This window comes from Habropoda laboriosa, unplaced genomic scaffold (assembly GCF_001263275.1).
Source record: "Habropoda laboriosa isolate 0110345459 unplaced genomic scaffold, ASM126327v1 scaffold176, whole genome shotgun sequence".
In the NCBI taxonomy this organism is placed as follows: domain Eukaryota; kingdom Metazoa; phylum Arthropoda; class Insecta; order Hymenoptera; family Apidae; genus Habropoda; species Habropoda laboriosa.
Window position 1 is genome coordinate 8,519 of NW_017100321.1, and position 23,007 is coordinate 31,525.

The following is a 23,007-nucleotide window of genomic DNA, read 5'->3' on the forward strand; positions in this document are numbered from 1 at the left end:
AAATGAAATTTTAAAAATTTTTTTTTTTTTTTTTTTTTTTTTAATAAAATTGTCTGATTTCAATTTAACCAGAGTGTCCCAACACGTCTGCTTAAAAATCGACATATTCTCCTGCCGCACACTTTACAGGACCACCGCGTAGGTAGAAATGAATTCACGAAAGTATTTGGGGTCGATAGAAAGCGGAGACGATGTTCGCTTGACGATAGAAAGGAAAAAGTGTGACGCTGATTCGACTCTTTACAATTTCAAAGATAAATTCGTAGAAAATTTCGGTCAGCTTCAGCGAACAAATGTATGTAAATAAAAGTCAAAGCAATTTTCAACCTTCGTCGAATAAAAATGCGTACAGCGTGTTATTTAAAACGTTCCAATAAAATAAACGAAGAAAACGAAATTCTCGTAAATTCCAAGAGAAAACTTGATATTTCTTCAAATTTCTCCGCACGTTAAACATCGCTGTAATTAAAATTTACCCGAATTACTTCGTCGAACGTAAAGAATAGAGTTTTCACGGCGATCCGCCGAAGATCGAAGATCTTTCCGTGGAAACAAAATGTGCAAAAGTGTGTTAAGCAAGGAAGGTGAACAAGTTTCGATAATCCCCGATGCAGTTTCACGAGAAGATGATCATTCGAGGCACGAGCACGCTGCTCGACTTTCCATTCCGCGCACCGAGACGGGAATACCTACTTAGGACGCCTCCTAGAAAAGATGTTCCGGAATCGGTGACTCGAACGAGTTCTAACACTATCGTCGATCCACGAACAGACTATCAATGCTCCAACAATCATTACCCAACGACAGAACGTACGAAATTTCCCCGTCAAATAGAAGCGTACACAGCAGAGCAGCATTTCGAGAGATCCTTCAGCCCAGCAAGTAAATCTCGATAGAAGTTCCCAATTTCTACAAAGAAACGAGAAAAATCTCCACGCGGTATCCCGTAAATAAGAAAAAGAAAACACTCTATCCGCAAGGATCGACATTCGAAACACTGTCAACAAGCACGTGGTAGCAAAGCACGTGTACCAATTAGAAAAATCTCGATCCTATAGAACAAAATTCAACGTGAATTTCTCGAAGAAGAAGCGGAAAGAAAATTACAACTTCCAACTTAACAGATCAATCACTGGGCTTCTGTATCTCTTCACGTGCGTATTATCAACCAGAAGTATCACAATTTTTCACAGGTTACACTTTTACAAAGACACGAGGTGAAGAATATCGAGAAGATGATCGAACCACTGACCAGGCTGAATCGCATCTTCCCGAGCTTGTGGGGGTGTCGTTCACCACGCGAAGACGAAGAAAATACACGGCAAAAAGGCCGCCGCCTTTTATTTCCTCTTTTTCTTTTTTCGTTACGGTTCGTCACTTCTCTGACGAATTCCTCGTGGCTACGGGGCCTTTTATAGCGAATGTTTCCTCCGCCTAGACGGCTAGTTGCCCTAAGCATAGGAGACACAAAGGAGCGAGAGAGGGGTAACCATGAGCGGCTGTTCGCGATCGTATACGGGGGTCCAAGCGGCGCTACATCCTCGATTCTCACCGCTGGAGGGAAAAAAAGGCCGAGGAGTCGAAGGTAAAAGGGGCATTTAGCTGCTCATCGGCGAGCTAGACGCGAAGAGACGTGGATCTTTTTTCTTTTTTCTTCTTCATTGTTCGCGACCGTGTATACAACACGAATGCTTCCCACGTGAACGCTTTCGAGAATGGTAACAAGTCATTGTTGCTTGTCGAGCTTCGACGATGGCCTTTCTCGACGTCTAATTAAACGGAGAACCGCGTGAAACTGGAGTGCAACTTTAGCTCTCGACGCGATCTTGAATTCATCGGCCTTCGGTGCATTGGGAAGTAGTGTCCTTTCTGTTTTCCTTTTTGAGAGATTCGGTGCCTCTTTTGTAGGGTAAATTGTCGTCCATAATTTTCGCCAATTTTATCTATTTTCTTTGACTTTAATTGTACAATAATTGAAGTTAAATTTATAGCAGCTAACTTTAATTCTAGTTTATTACAGAGACAAATTGAAAAGTGAGAAAACGATAGGAAGAGAATTGTAAGTAAATAGAAATAGAAGAAGAAAAATACAAATACAGCGGATTCCGGTAAACACATTCGGGCCGGACTAATTTGTCCCAATTAAGCGACTGTCCCAAAAAAGCGAATAAAAACGATTTATTGAGAAACGTATGTAATATTCGATATTGAATACAAATGTGTGTTTAACCAGTTAACTGTGGAATTTAGTTTTAAAAATACCTCACGGGATGCGGAATTAAAATCAAGCAACGACGAGTATACACGTCGAACGCAGAGCAAATGCTCCTGTTATAGATTTGACGAAAGAAGTAAAGCAAAACGAGGAAGGATTACATTTCTATTCGATAAAAAATTAACAATTCATTGTTGAAAAGGTTGTTATTAAAAACTTAGAAATTGTCGAAAAATAATAAAATTCATAAACAAGAAAAATTAAAGAAAAAAATAATTTTAAGAAATTCGGTTGATTTCAGTGTGGTATTCGAAGAATACCAGATGCATCGGGGAAAATAATCAACTCAGTTTGTAAAAAGTAATACATTGTACGGGGATAATCCGATATACAAAGAGAATAATCAAACTTTTCTCTATAAAATACATAGCAGTTTCATTGGTAATATAAAGGAAACATGCCACCAAATGACATTTTTATTACTTCTTATTGAAATTTCGAGTTTTTATAGTAAATGGTAATTTTTGATTTTACACGACGAGTATACACGTCAACCGCACCGAAATAAAGTTTTCGATTGACGTGTACACACGTCGAACGCAGTTAACTGGTTAAGGGGGTCTTCTATGTGACGGTTTCAAAAAATCGATTTTTATTTTTTTTTTTTTGCATATATCGAAAGTACAACTCTTTAAGAATGCACTCCTGAAGTTTTATAGTTGTATTCGATAAAATAACGAAGTTATAGCTGGTTTAGTGTGACACATCATGGGAGAATCTAAATTGCACTGAAAACTTTAAACGCGTCTTTCTCGGAACCATGTTTTCTGAAATGGTTGCCACGATCTGGCAAAAACTACCGAACCAATCGAACTCAAATTTGGCACATGTCTTCAGAACATGTGTGGCTATGGTCGGTAGTAGAATTATGCCAAAATATATATTTCTCTGATTTTTAGAGCCTCTGAAAGACGAAAAAAATCGAAAAAATCGATACTTCGTATTCAAAGTGCCGCCATTTTTTTAATTTTCAATATTTTTCTTTTATTCTACTAGCGACCATAGCGACATGCATACTAAATAAGAATCAATTGGATTTTTTGATTTCTGATAAGCAGAACAGCTCCACCATGGACCTACTTTTTTTTTTCATGCTCCTGTTTGACGTGTTCCACAGTAGCCATATTTAATTATTTTTCGACAAAAAAAATTTGTAATGATTCTTCAATGGCAAGTAAATACATAGGAATAAAGCTCGTGTTAATAACTGTTACCGTACTTCTGTAATAAATTAGCAAAGAAGGCCTAAAAAAACGGCCGTCACACTTAGAAGAGCCCCTTAAGCATGCAGACAAAGCTAACAATAAGTAATAAAACACTGACAAGTAATCAAAAATAAGTAACTAAACACGTATTTATATTCCGCTCTTCGGTATCTGTCCCAAATAAACGGCGGTCTCAATTAACCGGAATCCACTGTATGTAACTGTAGTTAGAGAGAAGTTAAGAGAAATGTTAAGAAAAGTGACGAAGAATAAAGAATTTGGCGGCGCGTTTGCAGACTAAGCGTAGATTGGGAGGGAGCAAAGTGTCGAAATAGGCGAGACGAATGAATTTTGTACTTTCATTAACTCAACTTCCAGTAAAGAAGTTCTTTCTTTCCCATTTTCGTCCAAAATTAGCAAGTGTTTGGCAACTTACGAACGTGTGAGATATCATTTTGAAAGATTCAGAGTACAATGAGAACAATGAGCCTTGGAGGAAGTGGTAGAAGAGTACGAAGCTTCGAATACACGCATCGAAGACCAATTAACACTGCGGCGGCTCGGTTGGTTCACCCGGTGAGATAAGCCAGCCCCCCCGAATGCTGGTATTCAATTGTGAAGAGAAAAGGACGTTGTACTATACTCGTGCGTTTATTTGCTTTCACTGGTAGTACAGTTAAAACGTTTTATGCAATCGCTGCTACCCACTGGATCTTCGATTTGCATGTAATCCCGGGAAAGCGCTGAAAACGTCCACAGTTACAAAACAGTAGAAACGCGTTCTATTGTGGTATCGTTCTTTCTCCTGTCAGTTTCATTCATCTTATACCTCGTAACAGGACGAAAATATCCTTGGAATTTCCCTTTCGCGCGAAAATCGACCTTACCGTTTATCATCATTTTCATTCTCGTTACCTATTTCGATAATAGAGGGAGTTCCCCTAGCGCCGGACACTTGAGGTTTTTCTTAAATAAATCTCTCTACCTGTGCACACGCGACTGAAACGCGTAGAAAATTTACTTTTATTCGTTTTGTCTCCTAGGAGATACGCAGAATAACGGCTCCGTAGCGTTTCAATTATTGCAGATATAACTAATGTCCGATATTAGGTGCCGTCCGGCGTTAAGGGAACTCCCCCTGTTGGATGACTGCAGAAGTTCGTGCCCGTTTTGAAAATAAAACACAATCGGTGTGCGCAAAAGCGTATTTCATTTGAGACTGTAAAGTAAAATACAAAGGGTTAACATCTTTGCCGAAGTCGATAAGGTCACTCGCACCTCTGAAAATCGAGCTAGAACTTTTGCCATTATCTGACACAATTACGCAGGATGAAAATGTGCTTGCAATTCTTTCATTGTACGAAAATGAATATTAACCTTTTGCACTCCAGTGGCGCTATTACGGCGACACGCTTAACTACTTTGGAGAACTTTAGAAAAGTAAAATTCAAGTTTTTCGATATTATTGAAACAATGCACATTGAAACGAGAAAAAGAAATAAATAAATTCATAAACAATAGACATTCTTTTTCCAAAATGAAACTTAGAGCTTTCGAAAGTTTCACTGCAAAAGTATACTAGAATTGCTGATTAATTCTATCGGTAAATGCTTGGAATACAAAGGTTAACGTTTGTCCTTATCTTTATTACAGTTACAGGATAAGAATGTGCTCGAAATTCTCTTATTGTACAAAATTGAATATTAACCTTTACTCTATTTTTATTTTTATCACCTTTTTCAACAGTACAATTACGCGGGATAAAAATATGCTTCAAATTATTTTATTGTACGAGAATAAATATTAACGAATATTTACTTTATTTTCATTTTTATTACTTTTTCTGTTATTTCAAGTATTACTATCATTCTCTAAAAAAAAGAAAAAAAAAAGGTAACACTTTCGACGAACGAAGGTTTCCATTTCCCAAATTCCGAAGATTCCCGGCAACGATCGGACATAATTCTCCTCGCAGAGAAACTTCGTTCGGATCTCCCACGTGGTGGGCCTGGTTGCCGAGATTTCGTTGCCCAATCCGAGAATCACCCTACACACGGACCGCGGTCTTTACGCAACGAAGATTAGATGCAATGTGAGAGTTGCCGCGAACGAGGAATGGGAACGAAATTATCGGCCGTGCTCCGTATAAAATATTAATGACCCTCGCGAAATTTGCTTACGTGTTGTGGAAACTTTGCACGGTTCGCGGTGAAACTCTGCTCTCCGTGTATCCGTATTCCGCAGAGAAGACCGAGGAAAGAGAGAAAGAGATGCTCGAAATTGAGAGAAAGGGAAGGAGAAGAAGGAAAGACTCGCGCGTTCGAGGATCGAACATTTCGAGAGAAATTTCCACGTTCACGAATATCCGTGTCGTGTACGAAATTTGATTTACACCGAGTTTACGTTCTTTCTGGATCCCCGAAGCGAGGAGGAAGACAGGAAGGGACGATCGCTTTCGGTTTGGGACGTCGAGGAATTAAGATCGAACGATCGAATCGGAAATTCGGAGAGGAATTTCTAACCGAACATTTAATCAACCGATAATTATTGTAATTTATGTTAAGTAAATGGAAATCCTAATGTCCCGACACTTTGTAAGAGATTAGTATCCTTCTTCTTTTTTCTTCTCTATCGAGATTCGCGTAGGTAAGACAAAATGGCACAAACGCCGCAATTCGATGCGACACGAATTATTCGAATAATTTACGAACGTGCTTCGAACTTTGTGATTTGACCTACTGCTACCGTGCTTCTTTCTCTTCTCTTCTGTCACAATCGTTCCCCTGTTGAAAAAAAAAAAGAGGACGTTTTATAATTATGGAGAAACTGCATCGAGAGGAATTCGACCAATTTCGAATGTCGCACAGCTTTTGATAAATACCTGTCCATCTCTTCGAATTCCATCGCTGAAAAGTTTTTACTAAAATATCCTAATTTATTCGACGTTTGCATTAGCAAATAATCGAAAGTAAATTGCCCCGGAGCGATAAGAAGCGAGTATACAGATGTGTACCTGGAAGTGCGTTTAAACTGTGGTTGAGTACATTATCCCACGTGAGAAGAAGCTTCGATTTTTCCATTCTCAGAGTCTCTCGCATTGACTTTCTTCAAATTCTCCTCCCTCCGACTTCCCATCGATTCGATACCTTTCACCTAGTCTACTGCCATTCTACGCTTCTTCCGTGACCGTTAGAACGTCCAGGAAGCAACAGGATCTCGCCTCCGTGACCTCGCCAACTGTGGATCGTCTTAACGAGGCAGTAGCTTCCGTCTCTAAGAAGATATCATCCGTCTCTACCGGAAAATCGACACAAATTTTCCGGATAACCGCAGAAAACGAACAATTGAAAATTCGTTTCCCGAGAGGATCTACGATGATTTATTTTCCTCTTCGGGACACAAGAGTGTTTCGTCGAAAAGAACTAAGTACAAAATGACCTGACCTTAGCGCGAAGTGAATTTCTGAAGAAATCGTGGACGATCGTTAATCACAATGAAAGATTCAATTGTAACAGAGATCAGAGAAGAGCACGATAACAGGAGTTCGTGGAAAGCTGTACATCTGCTGGCACATTTCGAAGTTGTTCTACTTGTTCGAAAATTGGTACATCGATCTGTCTTCTTTTCTTTTCGAAAAATCTTCGTATAAAAGTTTGTACACGTAAAACTAAGAGAAAGAGACAATTCTGAAGAGACACTCTCGGCACAGTGGGACGAAGATTACAAAAATTCGCCGAAACGAGTCAAGTTTGTCTTCGTTCTCGGAGGAGACGAAGGTAAATCACTTTGACCTTTCCGGAAATTGTAAGATCTCCCTGGAAGGAATTTCTCTGATACACTAGATCACGACCGAAAAATTGTTCCAAGCGTATTATCGCGTTTCTTAAGCCTCTGCAGAGAAAAAACCGACTAACGCGAGTTTCTCGCTTCCAATAAAAGTACCGTTGACCCTGCTATCATCTTCGCAGCCGGGTAAGACCGTGAAATACACGCCGGTGCTTCGCCTTTTTTTTTCGAGTGAAAGTTCAAGTGAACCGTATGAAATGAAAATCCACCGTTCGGTCCTCGAGACATTCCGAGTATTAATTAAATCGTCTGATTTTTCCGGCTAATTCCACGTTCGAACGCGCATCAACTATAGACTTCACTGTTGAACTGACTCTCTCGATTAAGCTAATTATCGCTTTATTATAATGCAACGTAGTTAACTGGTATGTTGTAGAAATCATTATTACAGGTTCGTCTTCGTTATTATCCACGCCTGAGAACTAGTGATTGACACATATCTAACGTCGAAGGATCGAGTAACACACGCTATTGTACAAGTTTTATGCGACTTTACACCTTTGACACAGCCTTCGTAGACGCGTTACGAATTGCATTCTATTTGCAGAGAAAACGTGTCGAGGTGTGCACGCGTGAAAAATGCGAGCCAACCACAGGCTGAAAGTCGTCATTACGCTCGCGATCTTTGACTTTCTTTCGATTTAGGGTTGCAGCTGTCTTCTCCGCGTTTTATATTCCAAAGGATAATCGCACTGGTTACTTTCACTGTGCCTCGAGCGCGTAAGATCGACAGAGGTGTTTCGGATGATTTTTGCGAAACAAGCGAAATCATCGTAGCTCGTAATTTAAGAGTTCGTTTCTTTGCAAAAGAAAGAAACCGTATCTTCCTTGTTTTTTTAATATACATATGTATATAGGTTTAGGATCGTTTCGACACGTGTGCGGTTTAACGACATGATTGCTACTTTGGAAGCGGCTCAATTAAACGCTGACACAACGATTATGAAACGTATAATAACCGATAAGTAGGGAAAAAAAATTGATGTCATGCCCACTTTCCAATCGTTTCGAAGGGTCATATGTCAAAACGGTAGACTTCGGACGAGTGTATAGAATATTTCAATGTAAATTTCACTTCTTTCCTTTTTTCTTTAATTCCTGTGTTTAGGTGTCCCTTTTTCTTCCACTCTGTAAAAAGATTTCGTATTTATTAATTTGTAACGTATTTTCAAACTACATATGTACGTGCGAAATACTATGTGAAATTAGAATACTTGTAATTTATTATCGTAACAGGGCGCAACACGCATTCATACTCGTGAAAAATCGAACAATTCATTTGTCACGGGTGACACGCGATAAGCGAAAGAGAAATTCATGAGACGTGGATTGAAGTGCACGCTACTCGTTAAAAGTATCTGACGCAGCGATAAGGTGTAAGTACCTTTTTACGTTTATATCTGTTGTTTAATCTGCGTAACCATAGAAATTCGTGGCTCGTCCGTCGGTATTACACGAAGATTGAATCACTGCTTTCCGTGTCCCAGTTGCGGTCATTTTCCAATTGACGAAAAGGTTAATGGCATTTGTGGAATTCACGTTTTGCATACCTATATATCTTAAGTAAACACCAAAGAAATTGTAGTTAAAATTTGAATTTATTTCGTATTATAAGTTACAATGGAATTTCATATATAACGATGAAAACGATAAAGTTCAAAGACCTCTGTGTATGATTTTTTTAACGAACTTCTTACAGAAGTAAAAGAAGCGGTTTTCCCTGCGCGTGATACGCGCGCATATCACAGAGGCGTCGTATCATTTATGATCGACAAAGAGGCGTCTAATCGGCATCGAACGCCGCTAGAAGATGCGAGGTACACAACCGGAGAAAGTGACTTTTAGCTAATCCTATTTTTAATGGCTACGTAACGTCATTCAACGACAAAAAAAAAATGTTTTACACGAACTGTCAGAGATCTTTCTTTTCAACACCCTTTTCAAGCTGACATCCATGAAGAGGAATGTACACTTTCTACGGACAAATATTTTTACCGGAAAAGAAAAAAAAGGGAGAGAATCGAAATAGAAAATTTATAGAATCTACAAAAAAAAATGTTTAAATATGCAGAAGAAGCTACATTAATTTTCATCGAGTTTGATATATATTTATCGAGTTTGACCTAGTAAATTTATTGCGCATGCGCGGGTGACATTCGTATCTACCGTCGCGTTAGTGGAAAATCTCGAGAACACATTTCACTTTCCTTCCGCATTTATATTTGCACGAAAAAGAGAAGGAAGATTAATTTCATTGGTATTCACGAGCAAGCACATCTACTGCAACCTACTGCTCATTATGTTAGAATAATAAACCTGCAGAATTTAAATGTAACTTCAATGTTTCCGACACAATGACGCAGGAAAGTAGCGTTTTAAACGTCGTTTCGCAGCATCGGAACAATAGTCCAGGAAAAGCTGCTTTTCCGACGAGGTTTCAGATCTAACCAGGAAGTTGTTACAAACAGGATTAAAAGGATCGCTTGGCTTCTATTTTCTATGTTTTAGTAGTTCCTGCGGGCGATTCTGCTGGCGGTTTATGCAATCAATCAACCAGTTCGTTCTGTCACTGTATGTAGCAATTTTGTCACATTTCTAACACTGCACATCACTAACAAATAAACGTATTGCAATCGATGGTTTCATGGTTCTTCCACTCTCTGGCTTAACCTCACGACTCTGTACTTTAATATCTTAAAATTCTTCAAATAATAAAACAACCTAACCTTATTATGTAAGAATTTGAGTTTCACATTTTTTCATTTGCCTATTTACTTAAGAGGTTAGGACCTCCATGTTGTTTACAATCGAGATTTACTATCGATATATTATGACCAGTTTCCAATGCAGCAGTTATGGTTATGATTTATTTGTTCGCAAAGTAATACGTTGTGATCCGAATGGAAAGGTACCGGAGAAAGTTGTTTAATTTTTAATATCTAGGAAGACAAAACCTGAGTAGAGAAGAATGAGCAATTTGAAAAGAAGAAAGAATTTCGTCGACGATTTCGGATTAATTTGTAGAACGTGTGAAGACAAAACCAGTGTATTCGCGAACGAAAGTAATGCTTCTATCTACATATGTATGTGTATCCCGTTAATGAGAGGCACGTTTACGTGGAAATTGAAATTGTCTTCCTGCATGGCAGTTTCATCAAGACGAGCTTTGTCTCGCGATTTCTGTTTTGATAAAGTGAGCCACGGCGGTCAAGCCGGTAATTCTAACTGGATACTTAAGTGGTCATCAACGGGTGAAAAAATATTCACGGAGACACCTCTTCCGGCTCGCCACTTCCGACATGATGGACATTACGCCTTTCCGTTAATTACACTCGCAGGTGTAATTAATATAGAATTCATTATGTGGAAGCATTTTATCGTTTACCGAAATATAGGTACAATTTTTTTTTGGTACATTTCGAATGATTTTTACACATTATTAGAAATATGTATGGGAGTGAAATTTAAATTAAGACTGAAGTATAGTTGTTTTATAGTGTGTGAGGTTCGATTAGTAGTTTATTTGCGTAAATATTTCTGTCGTTTTTTGACGTGCATAAAACGATAGGATTAGAACAGGCTGGCGAAAACTTTTGTTTCTTTGTAGGCGTGTCTGTGGAAATATACGATACCAATCTGTTCCATGTCATTCGTCTGTGAGGATAAACTAACAGGTCATTAAAATTCGCCAAAAATACACGACCGATGCTGTTTCGTGTTTTCGAGAATTCGATCGAACTGTTGATATACCCCCTTTACAAGTACGTTAAAGCTTAGAAATCCTATTCTTAATGTTTCATCTGTAGCACTGGGTTCAGGATTAAAAAATAATTTCAAAAATAATTAAAAATATTCGATTTATTTGACCTCGTTTTTGTATTAGTACGTTATTATGTTTGATCAACTGATATCTTGATAGTAAATATTAAAAGCAATCCATTTTCATAAGTAAAGAATTGCAACTGTATAAATATCAAAATAGTAACAAACCAAGAGGAAAATTAAACAAAATGCATGAAACTTTTTAATGATAGAAACACACTTTGGTGTCCATTGTTAGAAAGTTTATATTTGTAACATGTTATATAATTATTGCAAATCTCAGTGAATTCAAAGGCCAAAAACGTGTTAGAAACTTTCGTCGCTGTTTTGCACGCAACAACGAAACAAACCGTGATGTATGTAAGAACAAGTGGTGCGTACTATGATTTTAGATTTGTTCGAATACATAAGCGGCTACGTGAACTGTAAGACGATCGAATCGGAGTGGCCACATTTTCAATTCTTCTTTCCTTAGAAAATAAACAAAAATTTGAACATTTGTATTTAAATTTAAATTTATTTTTAAATTTAAAAATAAAAATATTTGAAAGCACGAAAAATTTGAAAATTAAAAAATTTGAATATTTGAATATTTGAAAATTAAAAAATTTCAAACGTTCGTTAACAAATAGACAGCAAGAAGTTCTCCGAATTCCTTTTAGAAACGAAAGACAAGTGAAATGTTTGACCGACGTAGTTGCGTAGGATAAAAAGAAAAAGAACCTCTTCCAAAGCGTTACGTAAAGTACGCAAGTGGAATACTTTTCGAAAGCGCGTAATGAGGAATACATGTAGGAGCTGCATTTCGAAAGCAGGTAGAAGTTCAAGCGCAAGGTAAAATCGCGAAATGAATTTGATGTCTCTTTCGGTGTTGCACGACTTTTACATTGACCCAATTTCTGAAATTTCCATACCTTTGCAAACGCTGGCAGACAGTTCGTTAACGTTAATTAACATTTTCTAAATAATAATATTGAACGAAAATAAACTTTAATTAAATCTTCGTAGATCGAGACACGGAGAACAATTGCGTTGCATGCTCAAAGAGATAAATCTCTCGCAATCGGTATGATAAGTATAATAGAAACGTCAGCCTTTCATAACCTCAAACCTATCACATACCGTGCGACCGTACAATTAATTTTATTCCGCATATACATACAATATCTTAGCTCGCCCTTGCTCTCACCCTTAATTCGATTCTGAAAGAATCGACATTTGCAAAGAAGACGCAAAACTCCTCCATCGATCCAGCACACGTCCCTCATTATCGCTTCTTTCCTCTTTATCTCGATCGTTACATCCTGTCGGCTATTATTCCTATTATCTTTATTACTTCAACTTATCCAAACGGAACGTCCACGCTTTTTGATCGATCTTTTTAATTACACCGGCTGCGTCGATATGTAATTGGTCTTGTCATTCATTCCACAGCCTTCGAACTTTGTTTCGTACGCGTAGATCCGTGAAAATTATAACTCTTTTTTTTCTTCTATGTTGCAGATGAAACTTCTACAACTCAACGAACAATAATACCTATTGCGTAAGCTGTTGATTTTTTTCTTTGTTTGCCACTGACTGATAGAGCCAGGACGAAATTGTTTGCTTCTTCCTGTAAAGAATCTTATGGAGAAAAGAGTCTTATATAACGATAATTACTTTCAATTTGGAAACATAGCCGTAACAGCGGATTACGTAACTCGTGTAGGCCCTCTACCTTCAAAGTAGGTACTTAATGGCTACGTGTCGTTTGTCACAATCTATTAATGCTTATTAGTTAATTTCCTTATTCGTGATTCAAAAGAATTAAAAAAAGATAGTTATGTGTTTAAATTTATTGCAGATTTAACGTAGAAGGAAGAAGATTGAAGAGTTGAAAGTGCAGAAAAAAGGTGAAAAGAGCGGAGAGAGCCAGAGAGATCCTTAGGCGTCGAAGGATCGAGGGAAAATGACAATTAGCAGTTATCGCCAGTTCTTATACAGTCTCCTGAGTAAAGAACGCGTGTAGTGGAAACAATGTCTACTATCTACTCATTCACTACGCGTATAAATTATGAAAATTAATATCTTCACTGAAGTAACGATTATAACAATTATTATGCATTGTATAACAGTCTATTAATATATTACAATCTCTAGTACCGGAGGTAATTTCTGTGATTAATAGTCAGTAGTTAAATAATACTTTAATAATAATAATAATGATATAAATGTAAATAATCAGAATTGAATAGAATCATCTGTCGCATCTGTTTATAATCTGTTGCACAATGTATCAGTGATTTATTAGTCAAGATATAGTTCATTAAAGCGATACATTTTTAATCTCAACGACACTTATCAATCTGTCCATAAATTCCATCGATTTTTATGTATACTTTCGATGTAAGCTTGTTTAATCTCGCACATTTCATGTTTCATTAATGATTTGCACAGCTTTGAACCAGCTTGTTTTACCCCTTTCCCGTCCTAACGATTATGTTCGACGTTGATACGAAAATCCCGTGACCAGTAAATACGTGACGAGGCGTCAAACGTTCACGCGTTTCATGAATACCAATTACGAAAATCACATAATCTACAATTACCTATGCGTGAAAGTGGCCGATTGATCGATTGACATTGTTTTAGAAAATACCTACAATGAAACGCTGTAAAACACTGGAACAGGCAATTGATACCTGGCCACGGGGACAATTTCTCTTGTTTCGGATTTTTTTATGAATTTTTCACTCGTTTAGCAGTTTTTAGTGGGTCAACATTAATGGAATGCGAATTCTTTGTATTTTTTTAAAGGAAAAGTATACTCTGAGTATTCATCGGTCGACAATAACTTTCGTTTGAAACAATTAGGTTAGGTCAGATTAGAATTACCATGTTTATTGAATTCTTAAATATGATAGATAAGAGCGCTTTATGTAAAACAAAAATGAAAGAAAGAAGAAAAAAACACATTTCTGACCATTTTACTTCGTTTGACTGCCCGGGGCTAACATTGAGAAACATTTTTTTTTCTTAATCGCACCTCTACGATGAATGCTCAAGCGATGACGCTGTCACTTTCTCCCTCGCAACTATTTTTCACTTTCAGCATACGTACATATGTATACAGTACGCAACGATAGAGAGCATTTCTCCGCCGCTAAGTATCAATTTATTCGAACTTGTTCGAGGCAATAACTGCCTGATCGATTGTCGTTAATCATGCTCGTTACGATCACTCTCGTTAAAGAGAAAATTATCGGCACCGTTTTATCTCCCCGCCACTTGAACCTTTTCACACTTCAACAGTATTCAATCGAATTATCATTGAGATAATCGATGTTGCTACTAAATCGAACCTCCTCACTTCCATTGGTTTACATTCAAGTTATTAATTCGTATTAACTTGCGATTTTTGAATATGTATGTATTTCGAAATACGATTTTGAAACAGAATAATTGTTTTATTGCACTTTTGAAGAATCTTGTTTGTCAAACATTTTTTAATGGTTCTTATTACAGAAAGAGCTTTCTCTTTAAAAATTCGTTCGTTTTTGAACAAAGAGAGAACAGTGAATGAACGATGTAATTCAAAAACTGTAGTATATACGATTAGAATATCTGAAAATTGTTTAATGACAAAAACTGGCAGCAAAAAGTTCAAAGTAAAACAGCAACTCCAAGGTATTAGAATTTTCCTAAATGATCACGTAGTCAATCAAATCGCTGTGGTTGATACAGGAAGAAAAATTGCATTCCGAAACGAATACGACAAAGAATGTTCGTGACTGGGATTTCTATAATGACGCCGTACCTCATTTCTTCGACTTCGTAACTCAGTCGGTTACGTAACGTATTACATACACGCATCGCCTATATTGTAAAACACCAGCTACGTGTGTACGTGTGCACTTGGTGTTCCAACAAAGCCCTGCAGATGTCAAGCATGTACTAAAAAAGAGCACAGAGAATAATCTCAATTGTGATCGATAAGAAGTACGAGTATATTTGCGATACTCTCGACTTTGATTATCCTCGTTAATGACGTCAAGAACACCCATAAATGCGGTGATCGGAAAATTTTGCAAGAAATTTGTAATTTTTAAGAATATCTTTATAACATCAAGAATTCAATCGTGACTTCCATTTTTTTAAGGGCACCAAGGATCAATATAACTGAGTTATGATGTTTCTTGTTTCTCTGAAATTTCTCCCTTTAACCTTGAATTAAGTACGTAGTACAGTATGACGTAATTACGTACGTGGATGCCTCGGCACCCTATGTAAATTTTAATCATTCTTTTGCATAATATTACTGTTCCTCAATTCCTATTAATTTTATGAAAAATAATATATTTTAATATTCATTTACTTTTAATATATTACTTTACTCGTTGTTGTTGCAGCTAACAATTTTTATTTTCATAACAAGTTGGACAAGTGTTCTCGAAAGGAAGGTAAGGAAGGTTAATTAGAAATTGCATTATTCCTTAAATTTAAGAGAAAATCCTTCGTCATCTTACATTTCTATCTTAGTTTAATTTGTACTTCTTTTTTACGGGTTAGGTCAGTCTTCGTAACAAAGGCTGAATGAAAAACAACGACCTTCATTTTACGAGAAAGAAAAAAACGAAATTTCACTGTCGCATTTGGAGATGAACGTGTTTAATTGGTGCTGGATTTGTCTCGTTCACTTTCCCGATATCCGTCAACACTTCTGCTCGAAGTGGTTTCAAAGTACTGCGAGAAAGATCGTCGAGATAATGATAAAGTGAAAACGTACCTTTCGCAACTATACCCGAATACTTTTTCCCGCTCAAATTTACATAATGTAACACAGTTAATTCAACTGGAAGTTGTACATAATCGAAAATGTATGCGAACAACGAAGAATTTATACCAACATCCATCGAATTACCGAATATTTAATTTTTATAAAATAATTTTCACAGAATTACTTCCAAAGAAGAACGAAAAGAAGGGGATCTGGAGTAGCAGAGTAAAAGTTATTATCGAATGCTACATTATAATAAACGTACACGTTAATCTGATTTGAAGACGGAAGAATTTCAAGATTTCATGGTATTTCTCTTCAAAAAATCTTCTTTCACGGAGAAAGAGAAAAAATTTCGTAAATAATCCGATATCTTTGACAGGCCGTGAATCACGCGATTCATTTTGTCGATCGATGCGAGATTTCGTGGCCAAGGAACCACATTCCGAAGCGCATTGGCACAGAAATCAACGGAGGAAGTTCCTATTCCGTAGAACGTTCAAAGTGGCGCGATTACATCAACGCAACTGGAACCGAGACACGGACGGGTTCAAGTTTTTTTTTTTTTTTTTTTTACGAATTCTCCTCAAACTTGACCTTCCACGGGGAGTCTTGATTTCCCAACGATTACTTATACAAACTGTAGATCCTCGTGATCGATCGTTGATCCTTCTCGTACGAGTTCGAAGATCGACGATTTGTCAAATACAAAATGGAAACCAGCATCATTTCATCCAACAAGATAGAAACGATGTTAGCTTTATCTTTGATTAATTCGTCAATGAAAAACTTGCTGAAAAAAAAAAACTTACAACATACGTATAACCTCTATTTCTGTTTCGTTTGTTAAAACGATATACGCATATTCTCGTTTCAATTTGTCCTATTACTTTTATGTACACCTGAGAACCAATTCGAGATCCTGACAAACAAGGAAAGATGGGTATACACATAATTCGGTGATGAAGTAACGGAACAAATAATAATGACCACGAAGGCAAGGTATTTATACTGCTGTGACATGTCGATGAACTCTCAGTGAGACTGTTCGAAGTGGACTGAAGCTTGTACTGTATTTCGTAAAGTTTCTCAAGTGGAAGGAATTAATAAGAAACCGATTATCGTATCCGTCTGTTAATCCTTCGATTGCGAAAAAGTAATTACGGCCGTGATTGGGACACTGAAAAATGAGAATAGCTCGATTAATCGGTGGCTGTATATCTAATCAATCGTTAATGACAGATAAGTCTACCTTGTTTGAAGTGACACTTTGAACGTTTAGTTCTCGATTGACTGTTATTCAGGCAACAATGATGAGGTTCCCGATACTTCTACTCGCGACACTTTGTTTCTCCTCCGGAGTACTTGGTAAGAATACTTTGCTTGACGTACATAAATCCCGATTTCTACAGCTTGTTCATCTTCGATATTAATATTCTCAGTCGCCGGTTTCAGTTATTTTCATGAATTATTAAATTAAAAATTCTACCACGTATAAACAACATTTCTTTTCTTCTTTTATTTACCTTTTATCGAAATAAAAATTCCAAAATTTCTTCACTCGAGAAATATTCGTCTTAAGTAAAAATAATTCCACGGATAACCGTTATTTCGCCAAAGAATCATTTGCTCTGTCGAATCCTGAAACTTAGCAAATATGTTTAAGCGTCCAAAGTTGAACCGCGCGACAATCAAGCTACCTGATTTTTCCGACAATGTATGTGCTTACTATACCAAGTGGAGAAAAAAAATTAACACCAGTGAAATTTTTGTTTGTCGTTTCTATATTATCTAATTTCTCTCTGAATTAATACTGTCACATAGTTAACCCACTAGCGCCGGTAATTTTCTGTTGAAAATAAATAATGAAATTGTGAAACGTTTCGTGTAAATTCGACGAGAAATACTGAAGTCACTGAATAAACACTGATTTTACTCGACAGGAAAACAAGGATTCGGCCCTGGAGAACAAGATTGGGGCTATGCGAAAGTACGTCCCTTTTCGAACATGTTTTGGTGGCTGTATTATACAACAGCAAATGTATCCTCTTTCACTGAGAAACCATTGATCATCTGGCTGCAAGGTGGACCTGGTGCATCCTCCACTTCCTATGGAAACTTCGAGGAACTGGGATCACTGGACGTGAATCTGAAACCGAGGAACACCACTTGGGTAGGAAAAAAAAAACATTCAGAATCTGGATATAACTGTATCCAGAACGTTAACACGAACGATAAATTGTCTCGGTTTCTTTTTTAGGATATACCCCTTACATTTAACCCTTCGAATCCTGAGCAACTTTTCCATTGACTTTTATTTGGGAGTGAATATCTCAAAAACCATTGAGTGTTGTTGGGTACTTAATAATTTGATATACAGGTTAATTAAAATTTTAAAGAGCCAAAAGTATGAGTGAGCACCAGTGATCATTCAAACACCTAATGGTTAAATAATATTATTAATTTAATTATTTTCATAAGAATTCAAACACAGAATTCTTTCTGTATCAAAAAAGAAAAAAAGCATATGTGTATGCGAATGAGTTCAAACAGTTCAGTTATAGTTGAACTTATCAATGAAACGATCAATCTTCTGTATCTAGTCTAGACTCTGTACACATATTTTATCGTGTTCTTTCTAAAGGGACATCGATATCGGTGTTGACAAGACAAATTCGAGATTCACGAAATTAAGTCATCGATAAGACAGATGTTTCATAATCTGTTGGACTTTCGAATAAGATTAATCTTTTTTATCATTTTTTTCACATACTTCAGAGTATTTGTTTTTTTCGGGCTACTATTTTATCATTTGTCTTTATTTACTGTTTTTCCTTAATTTTTTTTATTTTTTAATGTACATATATATGCAAACGTGCTGTAATTGAATACTGAAAGTTGAGAAACATTTTTCTCGCAGGTCAAGGAATACAACGTCCTCTTCATCGACAATCCCGTTGGAACTGGCTTCAGTTACACCACCTCTACGGCAGGATATACCACCACGAATGCACAAATTGCTCAAGATCTCTTGGAGTGCATTAAAAGTTTCCTTCAACGGTTGCCAGAATTCTCCAAAGTACCTACCTATATTACGACCGAATCTTATGGAGGAAAAATGGGCGCAGAATTTGCTCTAGTATGGTACAAGGTGAGATAGTTATTAACACGATGATTTGATATTCGAAAGAATAGAACAGAAAAAAAATCTTGAGTATTGAGTTCACTTGTACGAATTGATATTAACTTTGCTGACGAATTGAACGGGAAAGAAAAGAAAAAGGAAAGGATTCATGATAGAAAGTTGTTCGTATTAATCATTAGTTCAGCTGCAAATCAGTTATGTACTTCGGTTTCCAGAAAATGAAGTCCAGTGGAATCTTTTCCTTCTTCTTCTCATTCTATTCGATTATTTGAACTTGTCTGATACTATTGGTATAAAAGTACATTTTTCTGATTTTTATGCTAGCTTTGTTTTATTTCAATTATAGGCGCAACAACAAGGAACTATTAACAGTAATTTAAAGGGTGTTGCTCTTGGTGACGCCTGGATCTCTCCTATCGATTCCGTGATGACTTGGGCGCCCTTCTTGCTCGCCACGGTATACATACACACCTCTGTTCAACATAGATAAAATATTTTCATACCACTTTTAAAACAAAAAAATATTTTTCCAGGGCATGGTCGACACGAATGGTTTCAAAAAAGTCGAACATGCCGCCAACATGACGAAAGATGCTGTGAAGCTTAATGAATGGAGGACAGCGACTAAATTGTGGTCTTACACGGAAGGTGTGATCGCTGAAGTCACCAATAATATCGACTTCTACAATATTCTGACGAAAATGGAGCCCAATTATCACAAGCAATACTCGCTTATAAAGAAACTTTCGTCGGAACCGACATTTGCACAAAGTATATTGTTATTTTGTAGTAATATGGATTATATTTTAAAGGATAATTTTTCACAATTATTTGAACATTTTAGTGTATGCGACCTATAGCGATGCTTCTTTGAGTAAATTGATGAATGGTCCTGTAAGATCCGCTCTCAAACTGCCCGTAGCACATGGCGTACAGTCTAACGTGGTAGTCAGCAAATTGCAAGAGGATTTCATGAAACCTGTCGTTAATATAGGTATTGTACGACACAGAAATTATAAAATATTACGTATAAGCAAAGCTTCCAGCCATACTTATTTCATATAATTCGATTTAGAGTACCAATACATATGAAATAAGTTCACTTATAAAATTCTTTCAGTGGAGAGTCTACTTAATGAAACTAGTCTGAAGGTAGTAGTTCTCTCCGGCCACATGGATCTCATCGTAGACACTCCAGGTATTTTTTACTTCTAATTTTTCATTTTAATAGCAAGATAATAAATAAAGAAGACTCTGTATAATTCTACAAAAATTATTTCTTAAGAGAATCGCTTGTAAAATCATCGAATGTATTTGTTTCATCAATTCGTATTCCCACTTGCTAACAAGTTATATAGCCGTTTTGCAATCGTTTTCTACTGCTTTCGGGGAACCATAATCTTCTATTGATACAACGCTGCAGGCACTCTTTGCTGGGTTGAGAAAATGAAATGGAAGAACGCCGCTTCCTGGCATGCCTCCACTAGGAATCCCTTGGTGGTGAAAGACAATATCGAAGGCTACGTAAAGTCTCATGGCAATTTCGCCATGTACTGGGTCGAAAGGGCTGGACATATGGTGAATAAAAACCTAACTACAAAATACAATATAAACAGCACGCAGAATATCAAATTTTTTCAACTTTTTTATTTTGTAATAACTCGTCGATTATCTGTACAAGTCACAAAATTATACTATTTATTTATCAGGTGCCAAAGGATAATCCAGCTGCAATGAGCAAGATCCTGAAAGAGTTTACAAGCTAATAACCAAGAGATTAACATAAAAATTATATTAACAAACAATACAAAACAACATGGCTCGATGTTGAATAAATTATACTACTCTGTGTATACACTTTTCCTCGATTTAATGTGTGTATGTGTGTGTGTACATGTATGTGCAAGCGTTTACATATCGAAAAGGCAAACAAACATACCGCCCAAACGATCTTTCTAATCTTACGGTTCGCCTAAACTTTCTCTATGATCTCTTCGTATTGAATTAGATATCATTTTCAAATCTATATTTAAAAGCTTCTTAAAAGAAAAAAAAAAGAAAAGAATATACACTGTATTTAATTCAAATTTTTAAGACACTGAAATTTACTATTGAATAATTTCTACTCCCTCGTCACATGTGTTGTAATTGACAAAAATTCCATTAGCAGATTTTCGACCGCGTTTCTAGCATCAACAATTTAACATAAGCTAGCGTAGCTCGTTATTTCCAAGAAAATTCGCCGCCACGGGGGGAGGTTCGTTTATTTTTTGCGATTCACCCGGGGCCCCAAGGCGAAACGGTTTAACGACGTAGGTTCTGCTCGCGCTGTGAATTTTCCCACACTCGTAAAACGTCGCAGAAGCAACAATCCGTGGACCGGCTAACCCGCAGACGCCCGCCGATTTTGTCAATAAGGAACGATTGTTTAGATTCGAGCGGATACGAGGCAGTAAAACGGAACGATCCGCAAACAAGACCGCCTGCGTTTGCGGGCCATTTTCGCCGATGAAGAGGAAAGGCTTCTGCGGTTTCCCCATCTCGTAAATAAAACATGCGGGAAAAAAACTTTCTTGTAACGTGACTTCGAACAGGAGTTCGTATCAATTTCTTTATAAACTTGTCGATCATTAAAATCAATTTTCCTCAACCTATCACGCATAAGTTGATATTATTATTTCTATATAAATTAAATACTATTTTTTTGTAGGTTATATTTATGATAAAATTATGTGTAATTTTTTTCAAGAGATTTTACGAAAGGACATAATGATCGTTTTTAAATAGGATTTTTCTTTCCGAACAAAAATTATTTTTACCATCTGCCGTTGCCTCTGTAAATGTTTTTCTTACTTATAACAGCCGAATGATTTAAGGAACGGAAAACAGGGGCGCAGGATTAACGCGACGAAGACAATTCTGGCTGTTTTTCATGAACATTCCGAGGATGTCTGCTCTAGCGGCGTTCCATGATACTTCGCAATGCATCTAAAACGCTAATCCGCCGGTTCCTTCCGCCGTCGGATCGACGGTGATTTGTTTCTTAATATTTCAAGACAGAACGAAGCAAAGGACGGCACCAGAAACGGCGAGAAAACAAATAACGACGTTTCCTCCCCTTTCGATCTCTTCGTCTCCGGTTTCATCGTCGTATCTTCAAAAGCTGCTGCCTCTCCTCTTCGAAAACACATCGGAGGGAAAGACTTTAGACTCTAATAGGTTTTCAAAAATATCCAATCGAAATAACTGATAAACAGAAACGATTTATTTGCTCTTTGTTCAGTGGAGACTGAAGTTCATAGAAAATTATGGTGATCTTTCAATTCTAAACTAATAAGTATTTAAAAATAAAAGTAATATGAAATAATTGGAAAAATTGAAAATCAGTAGGGATTGAAGTGCTCGTAATATTTAGAATAAATACCATACGAAAGAGAACACAAAGAAGAAATTTATACGTGTTTATTTGACTAACAACAACACGATGGTACAACTATGATACCGCCTAATAATATAATACATAATAAAACCACTAAGTGTTTCCGTTGAAACTGTTCGGATGTAGTTGAAACAATATTTATTTTCAACAGAAGCTAGTAGTATCGACAAAGAATTCCATCTATCGATAATGCCGTTGCTTCGATATTGGCAATCAACATTCGTAGAACGAAAAATTTGCAGTATAAATATTCGAACTCACATTTCTATTTTAAACCAACTGCGAATAAAAATCCTCTTTTCCACAAGAGTTGTCCAGAAGTTTTTCCAAATCTTTCGTCATTTTTCTCCAGGACTATATTTTACATAATATAGTCATTTACGTTCAAACAAATTCACTAATTCACCATCCAACGGGATCAATCAGCGGGATTTCACGGAAATAAGGGATGACACGATGTTTTTCCAGAGTCAAAGTCACCAAAGGCAAGAGGGTGGCGAGTACGAAGAGGAAGACAAG

The 23,007-nt window shown here is 36.8% G+C and overlaps 2 protein-coding genes across 2 annotated transcripts in view; one reads left to right on the top strand and one right to left on the bottom strand.

The window, feature by feature from the left end:
- The window catches only part of LOC108574304, a 5,373-nt gene extending 4,106 nt beyond the window's left edge, over positions 1–1,267 (bottom strand). Inside the window, exon 1 of the mRNA XM_017936870.1 lies at positions 1,253–1,267. Coding sequence (XP_017792359.1) covers positions 1,253–1,267 — 15 coding nt within the window. The remainder of the gene's footprint in view (positions 1–1,252) is intronic.
- A 15,919-nt stretch (positions 1,268–17,186) lies between these two features.
- Positions 17,187–20,864, top strand: LOC108574256 (retinoid-inducible serine carboxypeptidase-like). The gene is made up of 9 exons (XM_017936815.1): positions 17,187–17,272; positions 17,848–18,077; positions 18,825–19,055; positions 19,396–19,506; positions 19,583–19,820; positions 19,894–20,043; positions 20,170–20,247; positions 20,473–20,627; positions 20,759–20,864. Exons 1-9 carry the CDS (start codon positions 17,215–17,217, stop codon positions 20,813–20,815), a joined length of 1,308 nt encoding a protein of 435 aa, XP_017792304.1. The 5' UTR covers positions 17,187–17,214; the 3' UTR covers positions 20,816–20,864.
- The last annotated feature ends 2,143 nt before the right edge of the window (positions 20,865–23,007 follow it).